General features: G+C 47.8%; 2 protein-coding genes across 6 annotated transcripts; both read left to right on the top strand.

Moving 5' to 3' along the window:
* The first annotated feature begins 19 nt into the window (after positions 1–19).
* Positions 20–13,371, top strand: slc2a8 (solute carrier family 2 member 8). Its single transcript, XM_034542191.1, has 10 exons — positions 20–274; positions 2,304–2,466; positions 3,581–3,787; positions 4,213–4,312; positions 7,039–7,250; positions 7,337–7,486; positions 7,978–8,086; positions 10,701–10,835; positions 11,001–11,146; positions 12,116–13,371. The coding sequence occupies exons 1-10, from the start codon at positions 201–203 to the stop codon at positions 12,260–12,262; spliced, it is 1,443 nt and encodes a 480-aa protein (XP_034398082.1). The 5' UTR covers positions 20–200; the 3' UTR covers positions 12,263–13,371.
* Positions 13,372–13,925: 554 nt separating this feature from the next.
* Positions 13,926–25,737, top strand: LOC117736362 (protein HIRA). Of its 5 annotated transcripts, none has more exons than XM_034541658.1 (25): positions 13,926–14,232; positions 15,853–15,915; positions 16,033–16,143; positions 16,611–16,701; positions 16,974–17,068; positions 17,396–17,491; positions 18,265–18,425; positions 18,597–18,764; positions 18,862–18,975; positions 19,093–19,163; positions 19,366–19,471; positions 19,794–20,009; positions 20,812–20,897; positions 20,991–21,191; positions 21,280–21,423; positions 21,504–21,726; positions 22,201–22,299; positions 22,799–22,947; positions 23,151–23,312; positions 23,440–23,498; positions 24,188–24,293; positions 24,377–24,499; positions 24,590–24,753; positions 24,848–24,936; positions 25,067–25,737. In XM_034541658.1, exons 1-25 carry the CDS (start codon positions 14,196–14,198, stop codon positions 25,181–25,183), a joined length of 3,051 nt encoding a protein of 1,016 aa, XP_034397549.1. In that variant the 5' UTR covers positions 13,926–14,195; the 3' UTR covers positions 25,184–25,737. The 5 variants fall into 5 exon arrangements, 3 of the variants coding, with proteins under 3 accessions (XP_034397549.1, XP_034397548.1, XP_034397551.1); XM_034541657.1 differs by having other exon boundaries at positions 21,501–21,726; XM_034541660.1 differs by lacking the exon at positions 13,926–14,232 and adding an exon at positions 14,340–14,505 and having other exon boundaries at positions 21,501–21,726.
* Positions 25,738–26,629: the final 892 nt, after the last annotated feature.

Genomic DNA, 26,629 nt, shown 5'->3' with positions numbered 1-26,629 from the left:
TCTGAAAGTAACCGGAAACAGCAGGCAGGAATGCTGATCAGGTGACTGGCACAAGACTCGTCGGCAGCCGGTGCAGGAAGCGACACACATTGTTGATTCTTTTCTTCTTCTTCTTCGGGTTAGTTCTTCCAGACTTGTTGATCCATCTAAACAAAGAGAAGAAGAAGAACAACAACAACAACAACAACAACAACAACAGCATGGACCCCCAGGACCAGGAGGACCAGGACGAGGATACCCCCGGACCCGTGTCCGACCAGGACGCTTCCCTGGGGTCAGTTCACACGCACGAGGACACGATGATGCACAACAACAAACACACACGCACACACACACACTCTCTCACACGCACACGCTCACACACTCACATTCACACGCACACTCTCTCACACACACACACATATAAATAGCCTCGAGGACCCATGCATTTCCATATAACTGCCACACAAATATATATATATATATATATATATATATATATATATATATATATATATATATATATATATATATAATCAGTGGACTTCTGATGGACTCAATCTACTCAGTGCAGTTGCTGTCCCATGCAGCAGTGAAGCAACTGTTGTTGTTGTTGTTGTTTTCAAATCAATAACCCAGTCAAAGGTTCTTTAAAACAACCAATATGTGCATTGGTTGTTTTTTTGCCCTTGTGTCCTCCAAAAAGGAATGGAAGTCAATGTCTATGGAAGTCAAGGAACAGTAGGATTTACAGCCGGGTTTGTTGTTGTTGTTGTTGTTGTTGTTGTTGTTGTTGTGTGATGGTGGGCCATATACAGAACAATATAAAGGGATCACAGAGTAAACCACAGTAAATGTGTTCTTGTGTGTTTCTGGAACTGAGAACACGTTATACTGAGAGTACACAACTTATACCAAAGTACACATACCAAAGTACACACGTTATACTGAGAGTACACAACTTATACCAAAGTACACATACCAAAGTACACACGTTATACTGAGAGTACACAACTTATACCAAAGTACACATACCAAAGTACACACGTTATACTGAGAGTACACAACTTATACCAAAGTACACACGTTATACTGAGAGTACACAACTTATACCAAAGTACACACGTTATACTGAGAGTACACAACTTATACCAAAGTACACATACCAAAGTACACACGTTATACTGAGAGTACACAACTTATACCAAAGTACACACGTTATACTGAGAGTACACAACTTATACCAAAGTACACAACTTATACCAAAGTACACATACCAAAGTACACACGTTATACTTAAAGTATCTCTGTGTTTGATTCAAATGAATTCAATATGTATCCATTCCAACACAGTTCACAGCCTCAGTGCTGACAGAGGAACATCTCTCCTTCCCCATCTCTCCTTCCTCCTCTCTCCTCCCTCCTCTCTCCTTCCTCCTCTCTCCTTCCTCATCTCTCCTCCCTCCTCTCTCCTTCCTCCTCTCTCCTTCCTCATCTCTCCTTCCTCCTCTCTCCTCTCTCCTCTCTCCTCTCTCCTTCTTCCTCCCTCCTCTCTCCTCCCTCCTCTCTCCTTCCTCCTCTCTCCTTCCTCCTCCCTCTTCCCTCCTCTCTCCTTCCTCCTCTCTCCTTCCTCCTCTCTCTTCCCTCCTCTCTCCTTCCTCCTCTCTCCTTCCTCCTCCCTCCTCTCTCCTTCCTCATCTCTCCTTCCTCCTCTCTCCTCTCTCCTTCCTCCTCTCTCCTCCCTCCTCCCTCCTCCCTCCTCTCTCCTCCCTCCTCCTTCCTCTCTCCTTCCTCCTCCCTTCTCTCTCCTCCCTCTCTCCTCCCTCCTCTCTCCTTCCTCCTCCCTCCTCCCTCCTCTCTCCTTCCTCATCTCTCCTTCCTCCTCTCTCCTTCCTCCTCTCTCCTCCCTCCTCCTTCCTCCTCCCTCCTCCCTCCTCTCTCCTCTCTCCTTCCTCATCTCTCCTTCCTCCTCTCTCCTTCCTCCTCCCTCCTCTCTCCTTCCTCCTCTCTCCTCCTTCCTCCTCCCTTCTCTCTCCTCCCTCTCTCCTCCCTCCTCTCTCCTTCCTCCTCCCTCCTCTCTCCTTCCTCCTCTCTCCCCCCTCCTTCCTCCTCTCTCCTCCCTCCTCCTTCCTCCTCTCTCCTCTCTCCCCCCTCCTCCCTCCTCCCTCCTTCCTCCTCTCTCCCCCCTCCTTCCTCCTCTCTCCTCTCTCCTCTCTCCTCCCTCCTCCCTCCTCTCTCCTCTCTTCGAGACGCCACCTCAACAGAGGAAACGAGCCCCTGACCTTTGACCCCTCCCTGTGCTCTGTTCCTCTTTGTCCCTGCAGCAAAGTGAGGAACAGGAACCTGTACCTGGCCACGATGGCGTGCGTTCTGGGTCCCTTGAGCTTCGGCTTCGTGTTGGGCTACAGCTCGCCCGCCATCCCAGAGCTCGCCCGGATCTCGGACCCTCGGCTGCGGCTGGACGCCGACCAGGCCTCGTGGTTCGGGGTACGAGGAGTCCACGTCACGTCCTTTGAAAGCAGAACTGCTTTTAGATGGCGTGCTGTTGGTTTTGTTTTTTACTAATCGGCAGTTTTTGTATCATCACATGTTGTCTATGCTTCATGTGTTAAAGCTGCATTCTCTCTCCTGACCACCAGGGGGCGACTCCTCTGGTTGTATAGAAGTCTATGCTTCATGTGTTAAAGCTGCATTCTCTCTCCTGACCACCAGGGGGCGACTCCTCTGGTTGTATAGAAGTCTATGCTTCATGTGTTAAAGCTGCATTCTCTCTCCTGACCACCAGGGGGCGACTCCTCTGGTTGTATAGAAGTCTATGCTTCATGTGTTAAAACTGCATTCTCTCTCCTGACCACCAGGGGCGACTCCTCTGGTTGTATAGAAGTCTATGCTTCATGTGTTAAAGCTGCATTCTCTCTCCTGACCACCAGGGGGCGACTCCTCTGGTTGTATAGAAGTCTATGCTTCATGTGTTAAAACTGCATTCTCTCTCCTGACCACCAGGGGGCGACTCCTCTGGTTGTATAGAAGTCTCTGCTTCATGTGTTAAAGCTGCATTCTCTCTCCTGACCACCAGGGGGCGACTCCTCTGGTTGTATAGAAGTCTATGCTTCATGTGTTAAAGCTGCATTCTCTCTCCTGACCACCAGGGGGCGACTCCTCTGGTTGTATAGAAGTCTATGCTTCATGTATTTAAGCTGCATTCTCTCTCCTGACCACCAGGGGGCGACTCCTCTGGTTGTATAGAAGTCTATGCTTCGTGTGTTGAAGCTGCATTCTCTCTCCTGACAACCAGGGGGCGACTCCTCTGGTTGTATAGAAGTCTATGCTTTGTGTGTTAAAGCTGCATTCTCTCTCCTGACCACCAGGGGGCGACTCCTCTGGTTGTATAGAAGTCTATGCTTTGTGTGTCAAAGCTGCATTCTCTCTCCTGACCACCAGGGGGCGACTCCTCTGGTTGTATAGAAGTATATGTTTCATGTGTCAAAGCTGCAGTCTCTCTCCTGACCACCAGGGGGCGACTCCTCTGGTTGTATAGAAGCCTATGCATCATGTGTGCTTAATAATGCTTAACAAACCACGCCCCCTCTCGGCGTCCCAGTCCATCGTGACGCTGGGGGCGGCGGCCGGCGGCCTGCTGGGCGGCTGGCTGGTGGAGAAGCTCGGCAGGAAGATCACCCTGATGTTCTGCTCGCTGCCCTTCGTCTTCGGCTTCACCATCATCATCGCGGCGCAGAACGTGTGGATGCTCTACGTCGGCCGGCTGCTCACCGGCATCGCCAGCGGGGTCACGTCGCTGGTCGTCCCGGTAACAAGCGCGTTTTTACAAAAACATTTTCTTTTAATTTTTATTAAAGCCACCAACCGCAGCTTTAAAGGTTTAGCTATTCGTGGTTTTTAGAGGAATATTAATCTCTAGAATGCTGAACATGTAATGGTAACTATTGAGATGATGATCTAAATAATTTATTAAGCAAAAAATGTCAAATTAGCTTCTCAGATTGTTCAATGTAAATTTTAATAATTTTGGGGTTTTAGTCAAAACTTTGGTTCCTTGTGATGTGCATTTTACTTTTATTTTCTCTTTACTTTATTCTCTACACTATCAACAGACTAATCTGAAAAACTTAAACTTAAAATTTTAATAAATACAAAAAAATAATTAATTAAATAATTACGTTTCTGTGGATTTTAAAGCTTCTGCTGACTTCCTGTGCGTCTCCCCTCCTGCAGCTCTACATCTCCGAGATGGCACACGAGCGCGTTCGCGGGATGCTGGGCTCCTGCATGCAGCTCATGGTGGTGGTCGGCATCATGGGAGTTTACCTGGCAGGTAAGAGAGCTTCGTGTGTTCATGGCGTGAAGTCTGACTCCGGGGGTCAGTGACGGTTTACGAGCTGTGAATCGTTGACTGGCTTTACGACGATCACCATGGTGACGGCAGCTACACGTAGACGCCCGTCACATGACACGCCGTTCACCTCGTAGACGCCCGTCACATGACACGGCGTTCACCTCGTAGACGCCCGTCACATGACACGGCGTTCACCTCGTAGACGCCCGTCACATGACACGCCGTTCACCTCGTAGACGCCCGTCACATGACACGGCGTTCACCTCGTAGACGCCCGTCACATGACACAGCGTTCACCTCGTAGACGGCCGTCACATGACCTCAGGTCATTTTGGTCCTGTCTCACTTTGTTGTTGCTTTGTCTCACTTTGTTGTTACTTTGTCTCTTTGTTGTTGCTTTGTCTCACTTTGTTGTTGCTTTGTCTCACTTTGTTGTTACTTTGTCTCTTTGTTGTTGCTTTGTATCACTTTGTTGTTACTTTGTCTCACTTTGTTGTTGCTTTGTCTCACTTTGTTGTTGCTTTGTCTCACTTTGTTGTTACTTTGTCTCTTTGTTGTTACTTTGTCTCTTTGTTGTTGCTTTTTCTCTTTGTTGTTGCTTTGTCTCACTTTGTTGTTACTTTGTCTCTTTGTTGTGGTTTTGTCTCACTTTGTTGTTACTTTGTCTCTTTGTTGTTACTTTGTCTCTTTGTTGTTGCTTTGTCTCACTTTGTTGTTACTTTGTCTCTTTGTTGTTGCTTTGTCTCACTTTGTTGTTACTTTGTCTCACTTTGTTGTTGCTTTGTATCACTTTGTTGTTACTTTGTCTCTTTGTTGTTGCTTTGTCTCACTTTGTTGTTACTTTGTCTCTTTGTTGTTACTTTGTCTCTTTGTTGTTGCTTTGTCTCTTTGTTGTTACTTTGTCTCTTTGTTGTTGCTTTGTCTCTTTGTTGTTGCTTTGTCTCACTTTGTTGTTACTTTGTCTCACTTTGTTGTTACTTTGTCTCTTTGTTGTGGTTTTGTCTCACTTTGTTGTTACTTTGTCTCTTTGTTGTTACTTTGTCTCTTTGTTGTTGCTTTGTCTCACTTTGTTGTTACTTTGTCTCTTTGTTGTTGCTTTGTCTCTTTGTTGTTACTTTGTCTCTTTGTTGTTACTTTGTCTCACTTTGTTGTTACTTTGTCTCTTTGTTGTTACTTTGTCTCTTTGTTGTTGCTTTGTCTCACTTTGTTGTTACTTTGTCTCTTTGTTGTTACTTTGTCTCACTTTGTTGTTACTTTGTCTCTTTGTTGTTGCTTTGTCTCACTTTGTTGTTACTTTGTCTCTTTGTTGTTACTTTGTCTCTTTGTTGTTGCTTTGTCTCTTTGTTGTTGCTTTGTCTCTTTGTTGTTGCTTTGTATCACTTTGTTGTTACTTTGTCTCTTTGTTGTTGCTTTGTCTCTTTGTTGTTGCTTTGTCTCTTTGTTGTTACTTTGTCTCTTTGTTGTTGCTTTGTCTCTTTGTTGTTACTTTGTCTCTTTGTTGTTGCTTTGTCTCTTCGTTGTTACTTTGTCTCTTTGTTGTTGCTTTGTCTCTTTGTTGTTACTTTGTCTCACTTTGTTGTTGCTTTGTATCACTTTGTTGTTACTTTGTCTCTTTGTTGTTGCTTTGTCTCTTTGTTGTTGCTTTGTCTCTTTGTTGTTACTTTGTCTCTTTGTTGTTGCTTTGTATCACTTCGTTGTTACTTTGTCTCTTTGTTGTTGCTTTGTCTCTTTGTTGTTGCTTTGTCTCTTTGTTGTTACTTTGTCTCTTTGTTGTTGCTTTGTATCACTTCGTTGTTACTTTGTCTCTTTGTTGTTGCTTTGTCTCACTTTGTTGTTACTTTGTCTCACTTTGTTGTTGCTTTGTCTCACTTTGTTGTTACTTTGTCTCTTTGTTGTTACTTTGTCTCACTTTGTTGTTACTTTGTCTCTTTGTTGTTACTTTGTCTCACTTTGTTGTTACTTTGTCTCTTTGTTGTTACTTTGTCTCTTTGTTGTTACTTTGTCTCTTTGTTGTTGCTTTGTCTCACTTTGTTGTTACTTTGTCTCACTTCGTTGTTACTTTGTCTCTTTGTTGTTGCTTTGTCTCACTTTGTTGTTACTTTGTCTCTTTGTTGTTGCTTTGTATCACTTCGTTGTTACTTTGTCTCTTTGTTGTTGCTTTGTCTCACTTTGTTGTTACTTTGTCTCACTTTGTTGTTGCTTTGTCTCACTTTGTTGTTACTTTGTCTCTTTGTTGTTACTTTGTCTCACTTTGTTGTTACTTTGTCTCTTTGTTGTTACTTTGTCTCACTTCGTTGTTACTTTGTCTCTTTGTTGTTACTTTGTCTCTTTGTTGTTGCTTTGTCTCACTTTGTTGTTACTTTGTCTCACTTCGTTGTTACTTTGTCTCTTTGTTGTTGCTTTGTCTCACTTTGTTGTTACTTTGTCTCTTTGTTGTTACTTTGTCTCTTTGTTGTTACTTTGTCTCTTTGTTGTTGCTTTGTCTCACTTTGTTGTTACTTTGTCTCTTTGTTGTTACTTTGTCTCTTTGTTGTTACTTTGTCTCTTTGTTGTTGCTTTGTCTCACTTTGTTGTTACTTTGTCTCTTTGTTGTTACTTTGTCTCACTTTGTTGTTACTTTGTCTCTTTGTTGTTGCTTTGTCTCACTTTGTTGTTACTTTGTCTCTTTGTTGTGGTTTTGTCCCCCCCCCCCCCCCCCCCCGCAGGTCTCTACCTGGACTGGCGCTGGCTGGCGATCCTCTGTGCCGTGCCGCCCACGCTGCTCATCGTGTGCATGTGCTTCGTGCCCGAGTCGCCGCGCTTCCTGCTGTCGCGTGGCAGGAGGCGCGAGGCCGAGGAGGCGCTGCGCTTCCTGAGGGGGCCCGACGCCCCCGTGGAGTGGGAGTGCGCCCGCATCGAGAGCGCCTGTGACGAGCAGGTGTGTGTGTGTGTGTGTGTGTCCTTGCTCTTGCTCTGTGACCCCGGTCTCTCTCTGTGTGACCCCGGTCCCTCTGTCTTCTCCAGGGTTCTGGCTTCCAGATGTCGGACCTGAAGGACCCGGGAGTCTACAAGCCTCTGGTGATCGGCGTCATGCTGATGTTGTTCCAGCAGATGACGGGAATCAACGCCATCATGTTCTACGCCGAGAACATCTTCGAGCAGGCCCACTTCAAGGTCTACAGGGGTTATTTATCACTTCAAGGTCTACAGGGGTTATTTATCACTTCAAGGTCTACAGGAGTTATTTATCACTTCAAGGTCTACAGGAGTTATTTATCACTTCAAGGTCTACAGGGGTTATTTATCACTTCAAGGTCTACAAGGGTTATTTATCACTTCAATGTCTACAGGGGTTATTTATCACTTCAATGTCTACAGGGGTTATTTATCACTTCAAGGTCTACAGGGGTTATTTATCACTTCAAGGTCTACAAGGGTTATTTACCACTTCAAGGTCTAGAGGGGTTATATACCACTTCAAGGTCTAGAGGGGTTATATATCACTTCAAGGTCTAGAGGGGTTATATATCACTTCAAGGTCTAGAGGGGTTATATATCACTTCAAGGTCTAGAGGGGTTATATATCACTTCAAGGTCTAGAGGGGTTATTTACCACTTCAAGGTCTAGAGGGGTTATATATCACTGTTTCCTGTCGGTCTCCCAGGAGAGCGACCTGGCCTCGGTGATCGTGGCTCTGATCCAGGTCGTCTTCACGGGGGTGGCGGCCCTGATCATGGACCGAGCCGGGAGGAAAATCCTTCTCACAATCTCAGGTACTTTCAAATAATACACGGCCACCTTGGACCCCTGACACCTTAGACCCCTGACACCTTGGACCCCTGACACCTTGGACCCCTGACACCTTGGTCCCCTGACACTTTGGACCCCTGACCCCTTGGTCCCCTGACACCTTGGTCCCCTGACACCTTGGACCCCTGACACTTTGGACCCCTGACACCTTGGACCCCTGACACTTTGGACCCCTGACACCTTGGTCCCCTGACACCTTGGTCCCCTGACACCTTGGACCCCTGACACTTTGGACCCCTGACACCTTGGTCCCCTGACACCTTGGACCCCTGACACTTTGGACCCCTGACACCTTGGACCCCTGACACCTTGGTCCCCTGACACCTTGGTCCCCTGACACCTTGGACCCCTGACACTTTGGACCCCTGACACTTTAGACCCCTGACACCTTGGTCCCCTGACACCTTGGTCCCCTGACACCTTGGACCCCTGACACTTTGGACCCCTGACACCTTGGACCCCTGACACCTTGGACCCCTGACACCTTAGACCCCTGACACCTTGGTCCCCTGACACCTTGGTCCCCTGACACCTTGGACCCCTGACACTTTGGACCCCTGACACCTTGGACCCCTGACACCTTGGTCCCCTGACACCTTGGTCCCCTGACACCTTGGTCCCCTGACACTTTGGACCCCTGACACTTTGGACCCCTGACACTTTGGACCCCTGACACCTTGGTCCCCTGACACTTTGGACCCCTGACACTTTGGACCCCTGACACCTTGGTCCCCTGACACCTTGGTCCCCTGACACTTTGGACCCCTGACACCTTGGTCCCCTGACATTTTGGACCCCTGACACTTTGGACCCCTGACACCTTGGACCCCTGACACCTTGGTCCCCTGACATTTTGGACCCCTGACACTTTGGACCCCTGACACTTTGGTCCCCTGACACTTTGGTCCCCTGACATTTTGGACCCCTGACACTTTGGTCCCCTGACATTTTGGACCCCTGACACTTTGGACCCCTGACACTTTGGACCCCTGACACTTTGGACCCCTGACATTTTGGACCCCTGACACTTTGGACCCCTGACACTTTGGACCCCTGACACTTTGGACCCCTGACACTTTGGACCCCTGACATTTTGGACCCCTGACACTTTGGTCCCCTGACATTTTGGACCCCTGACATTTTGGACCCCTGACACCTTGGTCCCCTGACACTTTGGTCCCCTGACATTTTGGACCCCTGACACTTTGGACCCCTGACATTTTGGACCCCTGACACTTTGGTCCCCTGACATTTTGGACCCCTGACACTTTGGTCCCCTGACATTTTGGTCCCCTGACATTTTGGACCCCTGACACCTTGGTCCCCTGACACCTTGGACCCCTGACACTTTGGACCCCTGACACCTTGGTCCCCTGACACCTTGGACCCCTGACACTTTGGACCCCTGACACCTTGGACCCCTGACACCTTGGTCCCCTGACACCTTGGTCCCCTGACACCTTGGACCCCTGACACTTTGGACCCCTGACACTTTAGACCCCTGACACCTTGGTCCCCTGACACCTTGGTCCCCTGACACCTTGGACCCCTGACACTTTGGACCCCTGACACCTTGGACCCCTGACACCTTGGACCCCTGACACCTTAGACCCCTGACACCTTGGTCCCCTGACACCTTGGTCCCCTGACACCTTGGACCCCTGACACTTTGGACCCCTGACACCTTGGACCCCTGACACCTTGGTCCCCTGACACCTTGGTCCCCTGACACCTTGGTCCCCTGACACTTTGGACCCCTGACACTTTGGACCCCTGACACTTTGGACCCCTGACACCTTGGTCCCCTGACACTTTGGACCCCTGACACTTTGGACCCCTGACACCTTGGTCCCCTGACACCTTGGTCCCCTGACACTTTGGACCCCTGACACCTTGGTCCCCTGACATTTTGGACCCCTGACACTTTGGACCCCTGACACCTTGGACCCCTGACACCTTGGTCCCCTGACACTTTGGTCCCCTGACACTTTGGTCCCCTGACATTTTGGACCCCTGACACTTTGGTCCCCTGACATTTTGGACCCCTGACACTTTGGACCCCTGACACTTTGGACCCCTGACACTTTGGACCCCTGACATTTTGGACCCCTGACACTTTGGACCCCTGACACTTTGGACCCCTGACACTTTGGACCCCTGACACTTTGGACCCCTGACATTTTGGACCCCTGACACTTTGGACCCCTGACACTTTGGACCCCTGACACTTTGGACCCCTGACACCTTGGACCCCTGACACCTTGGACCCCTGACACTTTGGACCCCTGACACTTTGGACCCCTGACACCTTAGACCCCTGACACCTTGGTCCCCTGACACTTTGGACCCCTGACACTTTGGACCCCTGACACCTTGGACCCCTGACACCTTATACCCCTGACACTTTGGACCCCTGACACCTTGGTCCCCTGACACTTTGGACCCCTGACACCTTGGACCCCTGACACTTTGGACCCCTGACACCTTGGACCCCTGACAGCTTGGACCCCTGACACCTTGGTCCCCTGACGACACTTTGGGTGTGTGTTTCTCTCACCCCCCTCATTCCTAATCAAGGCGTTGCCATGGCAATCAGCACCATGACGTTCGGGGTCTACTTCTACCTGGTGTCCAAACCTTCCGGCGCCGGCGTTGAGCCCCACGCCGACCTGTCCTGGCTGGCCCTGGCCAGCATGGCCGTCTTCATCGCAGGTGAGATCCAGGGTCCCCCGACGGGGGGTGGGGCGTGGGGGGGGTCTGACTCCGATCCAGGTCTTAAAGGCTGCGGTTCGGAACCTGGACCCAGTTTCCCATGGTTTGTGTTTTATATTAATAAAGAATATATTAATTAATTAATGGTGCTGCTGCTGCGTTCAGGTTTTGCTGTGGGTTGGGGTCCCATCCCGTGGCTGATCATGTCGGAGATCTTCCCCTCCAAAGTGCGGGGGGTCTCCAGCGCCGCCTGCGTCCTCACCAACTGGAGCATAGCGTTCCTCGTCACCAAGACCTTCCAGGACATGATGGTGAGCGCTCGGCGGGTCTCTGGGGGTCTCAAAGGGTCACAAGGGGGTCTTAAGGGGTCTCAAAGGGTCACAAGGGGGTCTCAAGGGTGTCTCAAAGGGTCACAAGGGGGTCTCTATTGGCTGATGCGATTATAATATTCATAACTATGTTTTCATTAGTGAATAATCACCTGACACTGGAGCTTATGATGAGTCCTTCGTGCCTACATAGGGAGCTGGTCCTCCTCAGAGTCCACCAAGTTCCTACGGTGGCCCAGAATGGACAAATGGAGAGAGAGAGCCCTCTAGGCCACCGTAGTTCTGTGGCACACTTTGGAGTGAGCAGACGTGCATTCGGTTTGTTGCAATCTGCAACCTCACCACTAGATGGCACTAGAACCTCCACACGGCTCCTTTTTAAAACTGGACGGGGAAAAAGTAGAGCTTTTATTTTGAAGCTCTACTCTAGAACTTAGAGCTAATTCCTTTCTTTTTTTTATGTCTCTTGTATTATAAATTCTAGATTTTATATTTCATACTTTTCATCGGTATGATTATTAAAAATATATTTATTTTTTTTCGTTTAATTGTTTATCATTTTTCAAGGAAATGCCAGACATTCTCCAGTTTCATGTGAAAATATATACTGCTTCTTTCTGTTTTTTATATCATCATGAACTGATTTTTTAAAATATTTTCTGATATTTAGAGACTAAAGGATTGATAAGAGTTGTTAAAAGAAATAGTCTACAAATTATTTTGATAATTAATTAATTAATTAATTATACCAAACTTTCCCTTTTTTAATGAGTGAATTTGGGTTCCCTCTGGTAAAAAAGTGCCTGGGCTTTTAATGTGAAAGGTAAGAACAAAGGCTTTCCACCTCGGAGCTTCCGTGTTGTTTTTATTTGTGTGTATTTTGAATGTGTTCATAAACCTTCCCGACGTCCCCGTGAACCTGTGACCTCATGACCTCGTGACCTCTTCCAGGGTCTTCTCACCAGCGCCGGAACCTTCTGGCTCTTCGCCTCCATGTGCGTCCTCAACGTCCTCTTCACCGTCTTCTTCGTACCAGAAACGAAGGGCAAGACTCTGGAGCAGATCGAAGCCACTTTCAGAGGCGCACCCGGTCCATGAAGAGCCGCCCCCCCAACCCCCCAAAATCACAAAAAACTGACACGTGTGTCTCTGAGCCGACTGGACCCTGTGTGGGCATTTAAAAAAAAATTATCTTTGTTAAGCTTATGAAGCTGATTGAAACACTTTCTTAATAATAATAATAATATAATAAGCGGTGTTTCTAATATTGTGTTCATCCCATCGGTGAGGGTAAACTGACAGCTGGGTGTCGGCCATCTTGTTTCTGTGCACAAACTGTCCCATGAACCCTTAAACTGTTTCCTGCCGTGTGCTCATTACCTCCTTTGAAGTGGCTCCGGAGCCCCGAGTCCAGGGCGCTCCGAGTCCAGGGCGCTCCGAGTCCAGGGCGCTCCGAGTCCAGGGCGCTCCTGGGTTTCTTTTTTAGTTGTGCAGGTTTATCGGCCACACTGCCCCCTGCTGGCCTCGCCGCTGTACTGCATTCAGTTCTTTAAAAAGGTTCTTTTCCACGCAGTACTCATATTTACACCTCCAGGTTTACATTATTTACCCTGAAGTATCAAAGAAGAAGTGACGAGTTTGAACTGAGAACACGTTTGGTCGGAAAGAAACCCAGAAATACGTTTTCTGTTTGACGAGTGGAGGCAATATGGAAACGTTTCTAGTTTCTTAAACTCTAAGCGAAGATGTTTCGTAGAAGAAGCTTTATTGTCGCGGTGTTTCGGGAGGTGAAGGCATAACTGTGAAGTTATCGGAGGAATATGATAATTAAACAGTTTCTGTACGTTTTCTTTTGTAATAATTTGCTCTTATTCTTGTAAAGGAAATGAAACATGTATTAACTGACTTGTACACACTTGAAATAGTTATGTCATACTTTATGACTTCTCTTTACACTTTATATGATATACTATCGTCTTTTCTTTTTTTTTTACTCATGGCTCTACATTTGAATAAATAATTGTCTATTTTTTTTGGTGTTTGTTTGCTATGAATCATTCCTCTGCCTTTTCTTTTCTGGTGGCTGGATGCAATCCATCCATTATATATTTATTTATTTTACATAATTTAAAAACATGGAGCTCTTTCTCACGTTATGAAACTGAATTGTAACCATAAACTGAATAAAATCACTATGTCGCTTTGAACGTGTTTTATTATTATTTTAAATAGCAACCGTGTGATGCACAGGGCAGAAAGACATCACAATAAAGTACATATTTTTATGAAGAATACATGAAAGATTAAATAAAAAGATGGCCTTTGCAACTCGGCCCCAGTTTGACCAAAAGTTAAGCCATAAATAATGTGCATTTAAATATCTATTTATTTGACTAATTACTTTTGTATTAATTTCTTTTCATATGTATTGATTTGCTATCTATTGATTTATTGCGATGGCAGCTTTAGTCCAGAACAGTCAACGTCAAAGAGCCCTCTGTCTCTTCACACGTTTCCTAACAGTTTGAATTCTGAGTTTGCGCACTAGCATTTTCAAAATAAAAGACGTGTCAAGTACATTTTACAACCACGTGACACATATGACGCTATTTTCACTCTGACGTTGAATAATTGACACTTAACACGCGACAGGTTCACATTAAATAAAAGACTGTTTCATTTGAACGTGTTTGTAAAAAGAAAAGTCTCGCCCGCGGAACTATTGTGAAAACCGGTCGCAGGCTCTCATCCGGTCCGCGGTTAAAAATCCCAACGGAAACACTTCCGCCCGGTGTCACCTCTCTTGTCGTCCGTGCCCCCGCGCCGCTCTTTTGCCTTATCTTTTAGCCCACTTGCTCCCGGAGGCTCGCGGGTGGAGATGCTGCCGCAGAGATGGAGTTGAGTCTCCGCAGCCACGAAGTGTCGGCCGGAGTTTAGAGACGCAACAAAGGGGTTTTTTTTGGAGGCGGCTCGGTGGAGGAATACGAGACGAAGGAGGAACACTATTTCGAGGGGGGATAAAAGATAAAAAATGAAGCTGCTGAAGCCGAGCTGGGTGAGCCACAACGGTAAGCGTGCAGGAATCTGTCGGAGCAAGTTGGGCTTTTGTTGTCGGCGGAACGGGGGACGAGGAGGCATGGTGGTGGTAGTTAGCTCCACCCTGCTAGCGCTGCTGCTAGCTAACTCAACTGCCCGGTGACGTCTCGCCGCGACCTGTGTGTGTAGCTACATGTGTGTGTTTTATATTTACGTGCTTTATTAAAAAGCATCCATAAATATTTTAATTGTAATTATTTTGTACGGGTCTTTTTATATCGCGACATGGCAGGAGCCAACAAGGGGTCAGTTGGCTCGTGTTTCTCCTCCTAACTGACACAGGCTCAGGGATGTTGTTTTCGGGGGGCTCGTTGTTGTTGTTTGTTTTTTCTTTTATTACTTTTTTTTGTTGGTGCACAAGCTCAAGTGTTTTATCTCAACATTCAGGGGGTAGAGTTTTTTTTTAGAGGGGCTCCTTTTAAATTAATAAGATGATGATGATGATGAAGGCAGACATGCATAGTTCATTTCTTTTGTTTTACTATAAATGTTTGCCTTCATCACTTGTAAAAAGTCATTTATTTAAAAAAACAAAGGTCTACCCCCCTGAATATTGAGATACAACACTTGAACTTGTGCACCAAAAAAAGAAAACAACAACACAAAAGTAAAGAAATCAACAACAACAACTAGCCCCAAAACATCATCCGTGAGCCTCCAGCTCACAGATGATGTTTTGGGGTTGTTGTTGTTGATTCATTATTAAAGGCAAATATTTATAGTACAATAAAATAAATGTAGGTTTCTCTGACGGGACGTGTGTATGTGGGTGTGTATATATATATATATATATATATATATATATATATATATATACACACACACACACACATACACGTGTGTGTGTGTACATATATTATTATTATTTTTTATTTTTTTTGGGGGGGGGGGGGGGCAGGTTAAACACACTGAAGGTCAGTTTCCTTCCACACGTGCATTATCTTGTCCACAATATAGAAATACTGCTTCCGAAATCCTTAAAAAAAAGAAGAAGCTAGAATCAATAGTTCTTCCCTGTGAGTGGAATAATATTTAATAATAAATATCTTAAAGGAAGGAAGTATTACTTATTACGTGTGTGTGTGTGTGTGTGTGTGTGTGTGTGTGTGTGTGTGTGTGTGTGTGTGTGTGTGTGTGTGTGTGTGTGTGTGTGTGTGTGTGTGTGTGTGTGTGTGTGTGTGTGTGTGTGTGTGTGTGTGTGTGTGTGTGTGTGTGTGTGTGTGTGTGTGTGTGTGTGTGTGTGTGTGTGTGTGTGTGTGTGTGTGTGTGTGTGTGTGTGTGTGTGTGTGTGTGTGTGTGTGTGTGTGTGTGTGTAGTGTTTCTGTACACACATTCTTCTCATGTGGTACGTTGTCTCTATTTAGTCGGTTAGACCTCCGTCACACACACACACACACACACACAATGTTCTAAAATAACAGTTGATTCCTGTTGTGTTGAAACGTGTCTCTGATATCGGTTGTTATTGATTATCAATCTGCCGATTTTGGCAGATTGATAATCAATAACAATCAGATTGATACAGCATCTGTTCTTTTATTTTTACATTTTTCTCTTAAAACTTATTTTCCATATGCGTTTGTGCTTCACAGGCAAACCCATATTTTCCGTTGACATCCACCCCGATGGGACAAAGTTTGCAACCGGGGGTCAAGGTGAGAGCCAGAACTTTTTAAAAAAATTTTATTGTGGGATTTTCAAAATAAAACGCACATATCATCGCGAGTGCTTGTTGTTGGTTTTGTTGATATCGCCGGTTGTGTCTTTTTCAGGAGAGGATTCTGGGAAGGTGATGATCTGGAACATGGCGCCGGTCCTCCGAGACGAGGACGAGAAGAACGAGAATATTCCCAAGATGCTTTGCCAGATGGACAATCACCTCGGTAACCGCATCCCTCTCCACGTGGACTCAAATAACCCCCTTCTAAAACGTGTTATATTATATATACTTTACGTACTTGTAGTGTCACAAATGCAACAAACGCGTCGACGGCCAATGAGGACGTCCGGGTCCTCGAAGGTCGGCTTACCTCCTCGAAGAAGAAGAAAAGCTCTTAAAGCGACAGTAACGTAAAGGAGCGTCACGCGTGGGAGAAGATGTTTAATTCATGGTCGACTGCAGGGAGTCAGAATGGTGACGCAGATGTGTATTAATATAATAATATAATCAATAAGTTACAAAGTGCTTTAGACGGGTGTGGAAAGCGTCTTTAAAAGTCAACTTTTATTCGGCTCTGGACGGAGATCTTCTGCTATTTGAAGAGAAACTCGTCTTTCCACCAGTTTCCTGTTTGAATCAGGTGTGTGTGTGTGTGTGTGTGTGTGTGTGTGTGATTGTGTGTCTCTGCAGCGTGTGTGAACTGTGTGCGTTGGTCCAACAACGGGCTGTACCTCGCATCAGGGGGGGACGACAAGCTAGTGATGGTGTGGAAGAGAGCCGCGTAAGTACACACACACACACGCACACGCACATACGTGTACACAAACACGCACACACGTGTATATACACACACGCATATATACACACACACGTACACACATACTATATACACACACATATATCCACATGTATACACACACACACGTGTGTGTATACACACACACGTGTGTATATACACGCACGCATATATATACACACACGTACACACATATACACACACATATATACACACACACGTATATACACTTATATACACGTGTGTGTTCTGTGTAGATTCATCGGGCCGAGCACCGTGTTCGGGTCGAGCAGCAAGCTGGCCAACGTGGAGCAGTGGAGGTGTGTCACCATCCTGAGGAACCACACTGGAGGTAACGCACACGCACACACACACACACACTGTAAAAAACATAATTGTCAGATTATCATCTTTCCGACGGTCCTTGAACTCGTCATGTGTCTTTGGGTCAGAAACTTTGACTGAACTTCTGTTGAACACAGAGAGGATGTAAACGTGTGTGTGTGTGTGTGTGTGTGTGTGTGTGTGTGTGTGTGTGTGTGTGTGTGTGTGTGTGTGTGTGTGTGTGTGTGTGTGTGTGTGTGTGTGTGTGTGTGTGTGTGTGTGTGTGTGTGTGTGTGTGTGTGTGTGTGTGTGTGTGTGTGTGTGTGTGTGTGTGTGTGTGTGTGTGTGTGTATAGACGTGATGGACGTGGCGTGGTCTCCTCACGACGTGTGGCTGGCCTCCTGCAGCGTGGACAACACCATCGTCATCTGGAACGCTCGCAAGTTCCCAGGTAGGAGAGCTCACAGGTCACCGTGTAGCCCCGCCCCCAAAGGGTACCCTGCATTATGGTCTGTTTGACTCTAAATGACCATAATTTACTAAATGAACATCACGCTGTATTGAAGAAGACTTGAAACTAGAGATTGAGACCAAAAACTAATGTTTACAATGTTTACTGAGGGAATAAATCAAGAGAAGTAGAGTCATTTATATAGACTTCTATACAACCAGAGGAGTCGCCCCCTGGTGGTCAGGAGAGAGAATGCAGCTTTACCACATGAAGCATAGACTTCTATACAACCAGAGGAGTCGCCCCCTGGTGGTCAGGAGAGAGAATGCAGCTTTACCACATGAAGCATAGACTTCTATACAACCAGAGGAGTCGCCCCCTGGTGGTCAGGAGAGAGAATGCAGCTTTAACACATGAAGCATAGACTTCTATACAACCAGAGGAGTCGCCCCCTGGTGGTCAGGAGGGAGAATGCAGCTTTAACACATGAAGCATAGACTTCTATACAACCAGAGGAGTCGCCCCCTGGTGGTCAGGAGACAGAATGCAGCTTTAACACATGAAGCATAGACTTCTATACAACCAGAGGAGTCGCCCCCTGGTGGTCAGGAGAGAGAATGCAGCTTTAACACATGAAGCATAGACTTCTATACAACCAGAGGAGTCGCCCCCTGGTGGTCAGGAGAGAGAATGCAGCTTTACCACATGAAGCACAGACTTAGAGGTCGCCCCCTGGTGGCGCTCCATAATGACGTGTCTCCTTGGTCCTCCAGAGATGGTGACGTGTCTGCGTGGTCACACCGGGCTGGTCAAAGGTCTGACGTGGGACCCGGTGGGGAAGTACGTCGCCTCTCAGGCCGACGACCACAGCCTCCGCGTGTGGAGGACGATGGACTGGCAGATGGAGGCCAACATCACCAAGCCCTTCAGCGAGGTGCCGCACCGCGTTCACAAATATTCTGCTTCTATCCGTATTTGTTGGCCTCTTTTAAAAACGTCTCTCTCCTGCATCGCCTGGTTGCCATGGCAGCGATCCAGCGGCGCATGAATCACATTAATTCCCCCCCCCCCCCCCCCCCCCCGTTTCTCCCGTCTGGCGTCTCAGTGCGGCGGGACGACCCACGTCCTGCGTCTGTCCTGGTCCCCGGACGGTCAGTACCTGGTGTCGGCCCACGCCATGAACAACTCCGGCCCCACGGCTCAGATCGTGGAGCGAGGCGGCTGGAAGACCAACATGGACTTCGTGGGCCACCGGAAAGCCGTCACGGTGGTGGTGAGGACGCCGCCTTCGAGCGCCGCCTTCTGCGGACGCTCCGTACGCTGACGGGTTTCTGGTTCCCCCTTTTCTTTTCTTTTCTTTTCCTCTGCAGAAGTTCAACCCGAAGATCTTCAAGAAGAAGCAGAAGAACGGCAGCGCCCCGAAACCCGGCTGCCCGTACTGCTGCTGCGCCGTCGGCAGCAAAGACCGCTCGCTCTCCGTCTGGGTCAGTTTGTTGTTGTTGTGGTGACCTACGGGTCGGTGTTGTTGTTGTTGTGTCAACCTTTAACACAAGTGTTCAGTTACTTCCTGACTAAACGAACGTCTCCCGTCTGCTCTTCAGCTCACCTCCCTGAAGCGCCCCCTGGTGGTCATTCACGATCTGTTCGATAAATCCATCATGGACATCTCCTGGTGAGTCAGGCTGTGTGTGTGTGTGTGTGTGTGTGTGTGTGTGTGTTTTGAGATGACGTCACTCGCATGAAGAGGACCAAAAAAATATATATATATATATATATATATATATTTATATAGTTTTTGTACGTCTGTTCATCGTGATTAAACCCTGTGTGTGTGTGTGTGTGTGTGTGTGTGTGTGTGTGTGTGTGTGTCACAGGACCCTGACCGGTCTGGGGATGCTGGTGTGTTCGATGGACGGGACTGTGGCCTACCTGGACTTCTCACTGGACGAACTGGGAGACCCTCTGAACGAGGAGGAGAAGGTCAGAGCCTCTCCACTGGTCTTCATACTGGTTCCCAACATGAACGTTCTTCATGGAAACAGGCTGTCATGTTTTGAGACGTTTTGGTGTCCATTACATTTAGTGACTGAATCAGAAGAAACTCGACACCAGCGTTTTATTTATTGTATAATATTATAAATATTCACCTTGTTATCAGATGCAGGGTTCCTGCAAAGTCTTGAGAGTTTGGAAAAAGCTTAATTTTATCTGTTAATTGAATTAATTAATATATATTTACTTATATTTACGAGTCCTGCGGTTGACGTTTACGAGTCCTGGTTCTTCGCCCTCTGGCATACAGAACAGCATCCACCAGAACATCTACGGGAAGAGCCTGGCGATCACCAGCACCGAGGCCCAGCTCTCCACCACCATCATCGAGAACCCGGAGATGCTGAAGTACCAGCAGGAGCGCCAGAGCTCGGCCCAGCTGGGGCCGAGCAGCGCCGGGCCCGAGGCCTCGGCCCCCAAACTCAACAGCGTGATGAACGGAGAGTCTCTGGAGGACATCAGGAAGGTGCACGGCTTTTTTTCTTTCTTTTATTTTATTCAACAATTGCACAAATAAATGTACAATTTCACAAATTGTTTAGAATAAATATAATAATAATTAACATTTTTCCATTAATAATAAACGGCAAAATGCAGACATTTAAACCCATGGAAAATAAATATATATATATATATATATATATATATATATATATATATATATATATATATATATATATATATATAAATAAATAAATAATAGAGAGAGAGAATAGAAAAAGGGGGACACTAAGGCACAAACTGTGATTATTTAATTAATAACATATTTCACAAGTAATGCATTCATTACTGTTCTTTAAGAGATTTTAGATCCATTTAAAACTCTTTGTATAAACATTAAAAAACACAAGAAATGGGTCTTAATATATAGAAGTTGGCTAAATAAATTAAATAAATGTATGATACACGCCCTTCCCTCTAATTGTATGTGATCGCTAAAGAATCCAAATATTAATTTATGTAATCTTTGGACTAAACATGCATTTGATTGGACGGCTAAAAGAAAGTGGGCGGGCTTAGAACACTCCTAACCTTAAAGGGGCACGATTTTTAAGGAAGAAAATACGAGACGAATAAAAAAACACATATATATTTTTAATGGTTAAATTGTGACGGGTGTGTTCTTAAAGGTTTAAACGATGAAATGTTTTATATCAAGGAAACGTGTTCACGGATTTGTGTCTTTTAAGACTCGTGTGATGCAGACTCATGAAATGATGAGAGTCCAGTTTCTGTCCAAACTAATTCGGATGTGTCGGTTCTTGCAGAACCTTCTGAAGAAGCAGGTGGAGACGAGAACCCCGGACGGCAGGAGACGGATCACGCCGCTCTGCATCGCTCAGCTGGACACCGGGTAGGGAGATGGCCCGTGGGCCTCGAACGCACCGCAGGGTACGAAGAAGAAGCAGCGGCATCAACCGGTCCTCTTTTCTTTGTTTCCCTGCAGCGACTTCTCCCCGGCGCTCTTCAACAGCGCCCCCATCCTGCCCTCGGGCTCCTCCATGTCCAACCAGCTCACCTCCCAGCTCAGCTCCGACTCCAGCCCGGGACCGGCGTCGTCTCTGGGGCTGCGGCCGGGCCACGACCCCATGCTCACCTCGCCTCCGGCCGGCGCCGCCACCAAGGGCCCGGAGGACAACAAGGACGGGTACGAGGGCCCCCCGACTTCTCCTGCGGTGTTGTGTCTTCGAGCTACCGAGCCGCTCGTGATCTTCTGGTTCTCACCGTCTCCCCAGAGCGAAGTCCGGTCTGCTGCTCACTTCCGCCTCCAAGATCGAGCCCATGAAGGCGTTGGACTCCAGGTTCACGGAGAGGTCGAAGGCCACGCCGGGGGTCACCGCCACCATCTCCTCCATCGCCGGACTCGTGCCTCTCGACAGGTGAGGGCCCCTCGGGGTCTCGGAGAAGGTTCCCGACGCGAGGCGGCGCGGCACAAAACCGTCTGTTTGTCGTCCAGCAGGCCGAAGGACGGCGGCGGCGTCTCCGCCCCGAAGGACGTGAAGGCCAAAGACGACACCAGCAGTGACAGCGAGGACAAGATGGCCTCCATCAACAAGAACCTGTCGTTCAGCAAGAGGAAGCCGGAGCTGCTGATGGACGGAGACGGCGTGGTGGAGAAGAGGAAGAAGGGACGGCCCAGGAAAGACAAGATGGCCGCCCCCATGGCCCAGCCCTTCATGCAGGTAGCAGCACACGTCTCCGCGGTTATTACGGCATGAAGAAGAAAACAAGTTGGCTTTCTTTGATCATTTATTTTACAAACGATGTAAACGTATTATTATTATTATTATTATAATGACATTTTTTTACAGCCTCTTCTCTGCGTTCACAGATTTATTGTCACATGACTGTCGGTCTCAAATGAATCGATCATGGCTTCCTGGTTGCGTTCAGGAGCTCAGAATTTAATGTTTTTTACAGAATTCATTTTTAAACAAATGGTTTACTAAACGTTTCGCTGGAAAAAATAATGTTTCAGCAATGGTAGCGTTTCGTCACACGTGATGCGTTTGTGGACCGTCGGAAAGATGAAAACACCGACCGCTTAAATCAAATACGCTCTCGTTCGGATGCTGAAGTAACGGACGGTCGGAGCTTCTTTCTGTTCATGCCGTAGTGACGCTCCCTAAACGTTTGGCTCCTCCTCTTCCTCTCAGATGACTCCTCCGGCGGAGCGGGAGCCCAGCCGGGTGGCGGCTCCTCCGGCGGCTCTCAAGCTACCGACGCCGAGTATAAAGAAGGCCTTCAGTCTGCAGGTGTGTGTGTGTGTGTGTGTCTTTATTATTTTTTATATTACATAGTTTTATAAAATGTTTTTGAAACCAAAGCACTTCTTTTAAATGTTAGATTATTAGTTTTTTATTGCTGACCAAAGCGGATTTGAGCATTCAGAAACGGTTCTTTATTGGTTTATATTAGTCCGAGTCCGTGGGGGGTCCTCGGCTCAAGGCGGCCGCCTCCTGCCTGAGAACAAACATAACCTTCTTCTAGTTTCTGAAAGCGTTGCCTTCACTGCGTCTGCACCTTCTGCTCATCGCCTCCCTCTACTGGTGACCGGTGGGAACTGCAACGACATGCAAAGAGCTTCTTTGTTGTTCATACGCGTCCATCTTCTTCTACCCATAATGCTTCATGTTTCTGTAGTTTCGTTTGCAGTTTCACCGTGACGTCATCGTTGACCTTTTATTGTTCGGATGAAGCAGCGTCTTACGTGTGTGTGTGTGTGTGTGCATGTGTGCGTGTGTGTGTGTGCAGGTGAGCATGGAGCCGTCGGTGTTCCTGGAGGTGGAGAACGAGGTGTCGCTGATCGCGGGTTCGAAGCTCAGCCAGCTGCGTTGCTCCAGAGACGGACGGGACTGGAACACGCTGCTGCCCAGCTCAGTGGTCACGGCCGCAGGGAGCAGGTACGAGGCTGTGGGGGGGTCAGACCCTCTAGGAGGGTCCTCATGCTCAGACCCTCTAGGGGGGGGGTCCTCATGCTCAGACCCTCTGGAGGGTCCTCATGCTCAGATATGAATAGACTAATGAACTGTGATGTATTATAATAAGTAGAATATAGATTAATTACATAAAGTATTTCAAATGCCCCTCCCCCTCCCTTCTTCAGCGACGTCCTCGCCGTCGCCTGTCAGGACAGGATGTTGTCGGTCTTCTCTTCCTGTGGGCGGAGGCTCCTCCCCGCCATCCAGCTGGCCACGCCCGCCTCGGCTCTGCATTGCTCCGCCCACTTCGTCATGGCTCTGACGGCCGGAGCGACGCTGTCCGTCTGGTCGGTGGACTTTTAGTCACAAGATCACTATTGATATTACACGTTGATGTGGCCGTGTATTAACCAGGTGTGTGTGTGTGTGTGTGTGTGTGTGTGTGTGTGTGTGTGTGTGTGTGTGCGTGTGCAGGGACGTTCACAAGCAAAAGGCTCTGGTGAAGAACGAGTCGCTGCTGAGCATCCTGTCTGGTGAGAAGAGGTGTTGGGGTGTCACTGACGAGTGCAGAGCTGGAGTCTCTTAATTAGACAAAAACAGCGAACTCCTCCTAAAGCTGTGAATTAGTTTTCCATAAAGCAGGGTATGCTTTAGGGCGGGGCTACAAGGTGATTGACAGGTCTCTACCAGAGGGTTGTTTGTTTACATCTTACAGCGTTCCACTTTTCACAGTGCGTTTACATTTCATGGAAGTTAAATGTAACGTTCTGAAAAACTATTCACCTTCCGTTTGTACTTGGCTCCGCCCTCTTCCGGTTGCAAAAGAAACAAGATGGCGACGGCCAAAATGCTGAACTTTAGGCTTCAAAACGACAACAACATGGTGTCCACGTCCACTTCTTGTATACAGTGCATGGCTGTAGGTAGGTGCATAGAACCAGGCTAGCTGTCCGCCCCCCCCCCCCTCTACCAGTCTTTATGCTAAGCTAGGCTAACCACATCCTGGCTTCAGCTCTGTACTTGACACGCAACGCACACTTGAGTCTTAATTCCATCTCGAAATGAAGTGAATTTATGTATTTCTTTTAAATGTTTCAAAAGTACATTTAACACCCAACTCATTGGAGTCTTCCTCTTGATGATGAAGACGATCCTCAGACGAAGTTGGCTTCGAACCACTTCATGCCGTCCTCCCTGAAAATAACTCTGTGTGTGTGTGTAGGTGCCGACACCACCGTGTCTCAGTCTCTGCTGACCCAGCAGGGGGTCCCCGTCATTGGACTGTCCAACGGGAAGTGCTACTGCTTCAGCTCGTCCCTGGAGACCTGGTGAGGCACCGTGGGGGGGGACTGGACTGGACTGGAATGGACTCCTGAGTGCTGACATCTCTCTCTCTCTCTCTCTCTCTCAGGACTCTGATTGCCGATAAAGGAGACTCCATGGTCCAGTGTGCCGACTTCAGGAGCTGCCTGCCGACCCACGATGCACCTGTGTCCTCGGGGCCGCTGGCTGTCATGCAGGGACGCAACCTCAAGTAGGACGCTAGTGTTCATCTTGACGTGTCAGAAATGTCCCACTCTCTGATCAAGGTTCATGAAGTCTCTCCCCCCACCCCCCCCTGCAGTGCCGGTCGCCTGGCGTCCCGCCTGTCCTCCACCCCTCACCACCTGCAGCAGAGCATGACGCTGGCCTTCCTGGAGAACCAGCTGGCGTCCGCCCTGACCCTGCAGTCGGCGCAGGAGTACCGCTACTGGCTGCTCATCTACGCCCGCTTCCTCGTAAACGAAGGTACACGATCCGCCTCCTTTGCAGTAAAAAGAGGCGCTTTGAACGCAGCTTTATTGTGTGTGTGTGTGTGTGTGTGTGTGTGTGTCCCCTCCAGGCTCAGAGCATCGTCTCAGAGAGCTGTGTCAGGAGCTGCTGGGTCCCGTCCACAAGTCGGCGGCCACGGCCTGGGAGCCCACCACTCTGGTACGCCGGCAGCGCTCTTTTTATCTTCAGTGTTTAACGCCCAGGGCTTTTATTGTGAAAGGGAGTAAATGCAGTTGGGACTACGTGTCAATTTGTGTGTGTGTGTGTGTGTTGTTTTGTGTGTTTTCAGGGTCTCCGTAAGCGCGAGCTGCTGCGGGAGGTTTTGCCCGTCATCGTGGAAAACCTTCGATTCCAGAGACTGTTCACCGAATACCAGGACCAGCTGGAGCTGCTGCGCAACAAATAACACACACACACACACACACACACACACACACCTGGACTCATCATGAAACCGGCTCGGGTCGTCCCGGCTGAACTCTGACCCGACACATTTTGGGTGTTTTTGTGAAGAACTCTAAACCAGCCGGTCCTCACGAGAGAAGAGTCTTCTTCTTTTTTTTAAATTTTCTAATCACGATCTCGGTTTTGAACTTTCAGTCTTTTGTCGTTTCTTTCCTGCTGAACGTGTGTTTTTGTTGTTCTGATCTATTTTCTCTCTCATTCTCTCTCTCTCTCTCTCTCTCTCTCTCTCTCTCTCTCTCTCTCTCTCTCTCTCTCCTGCACTCCTAATCATGGACTTAAAAACGGTTGGATTCCAGCATCAGAGCGAGAATATGAATCATAAATGGCGTAGAGGAGCAATATGTCCGGACCAAAGTGTTGACGTGACCGAGGGGAGTGTTGTTCGTCTTAAGTGATGAGGTCACAGCGAAAAAGATAATCAAGTTCACAACACCGCCGGGGAGCGAATTTCTATCCCGAATCACGGGCGTGGCCCCTGGACGGGATGGGGGGATGGGGTGATGGGGGGGGGGGGGGGGGTGCATTAGCCCCGAGCTAGCGCGCTAGACCCCAAAAGTAGCGCGTTAGCCCCAAGTTAGCGCGTTAGCCCCGAGCTAGCGCGTTAGCCCCGAGCTAGCGCGTTAGCCCCGAGCTAGCGCGTTAGCCCCGAGCTAGCGCGTTAGCCCCGAGCTAGCGCGTTAGCCCCGAGCTAGCGCGTTAGCCCCGAGTTAGCGCGTTAGCCCCGAGCTAGCGTGTTAGCCCAGAGCCAGCGGGTTAGAATCTGTCTAACTGGGCGGTCAAAGGAAGTTCTTAGGCGTTCATTTAACAAAAAAAAGAAAATGCCGCACAATCAAGTTCATACCGGTGGTGTTTGGTGGTACCGGACTCCTCCGACCCCCCACAGACCTGAACCCTCTTTCCACCATGACGGGTTCATTGTAAATACAATAGTTAAATAAAAGGAGAACTCCAGGAAGTCCTACATGATGCGTGTGTAACGACATCGACAGGTTTTCAGTGAAGCGCCTCCATGAAATCATGTGACCGTTTGATCAGAGAGGTATATTTATATATTATATATGTGCATTTCTCTCTGTTGCCGGGCAGAAAACACCGTGAAGAAATCTGTTTTTTTTGAGGACTGAGAGAGATTTAACATGTTTCAGAAGCTGAGCGTAGAGGAGACCCAACGTGTGTGTGTGTGTGTGTGTGTGTGTGTGTGTGTGTGTGTGTGTGTGTGTGTGTGTGTGTGTGTGTGTGTGTGTGTGTGTGTGTGTGTGTGTGTGTGTGTGTGTGTGTGTGTGTGTGTGTGTGTGTGTGTGTGTGTGTGTGTGTGTGTGTGTGTGTGTGTGTGTGTGTGTGTGTAACTCCATTAATCTGTACAGCGAGTTGTATTTTTTTTCTTTTG

Source organism: Cyclopterus lumpus, chromosome 9, assembly GCF_009769545.1.
Source record: "Cyclopterus lumpus isolate fCycLum1 chromosome 9, fCycLum1.pri, whole genome shotgun sequence".
Classification (NCBI taxonomy): Eukaryota; Metazoa; Chordata; class Actinopteri; order Perciformes; family Cyclopteridae; genus Cyclopterus; species Cyclopterus lumpus.
The sequence above is the reverse complement of the archived record's forward strand: the minus strand, read 5'-3'. Positions and strand labels throughout refer to the sequence as shown.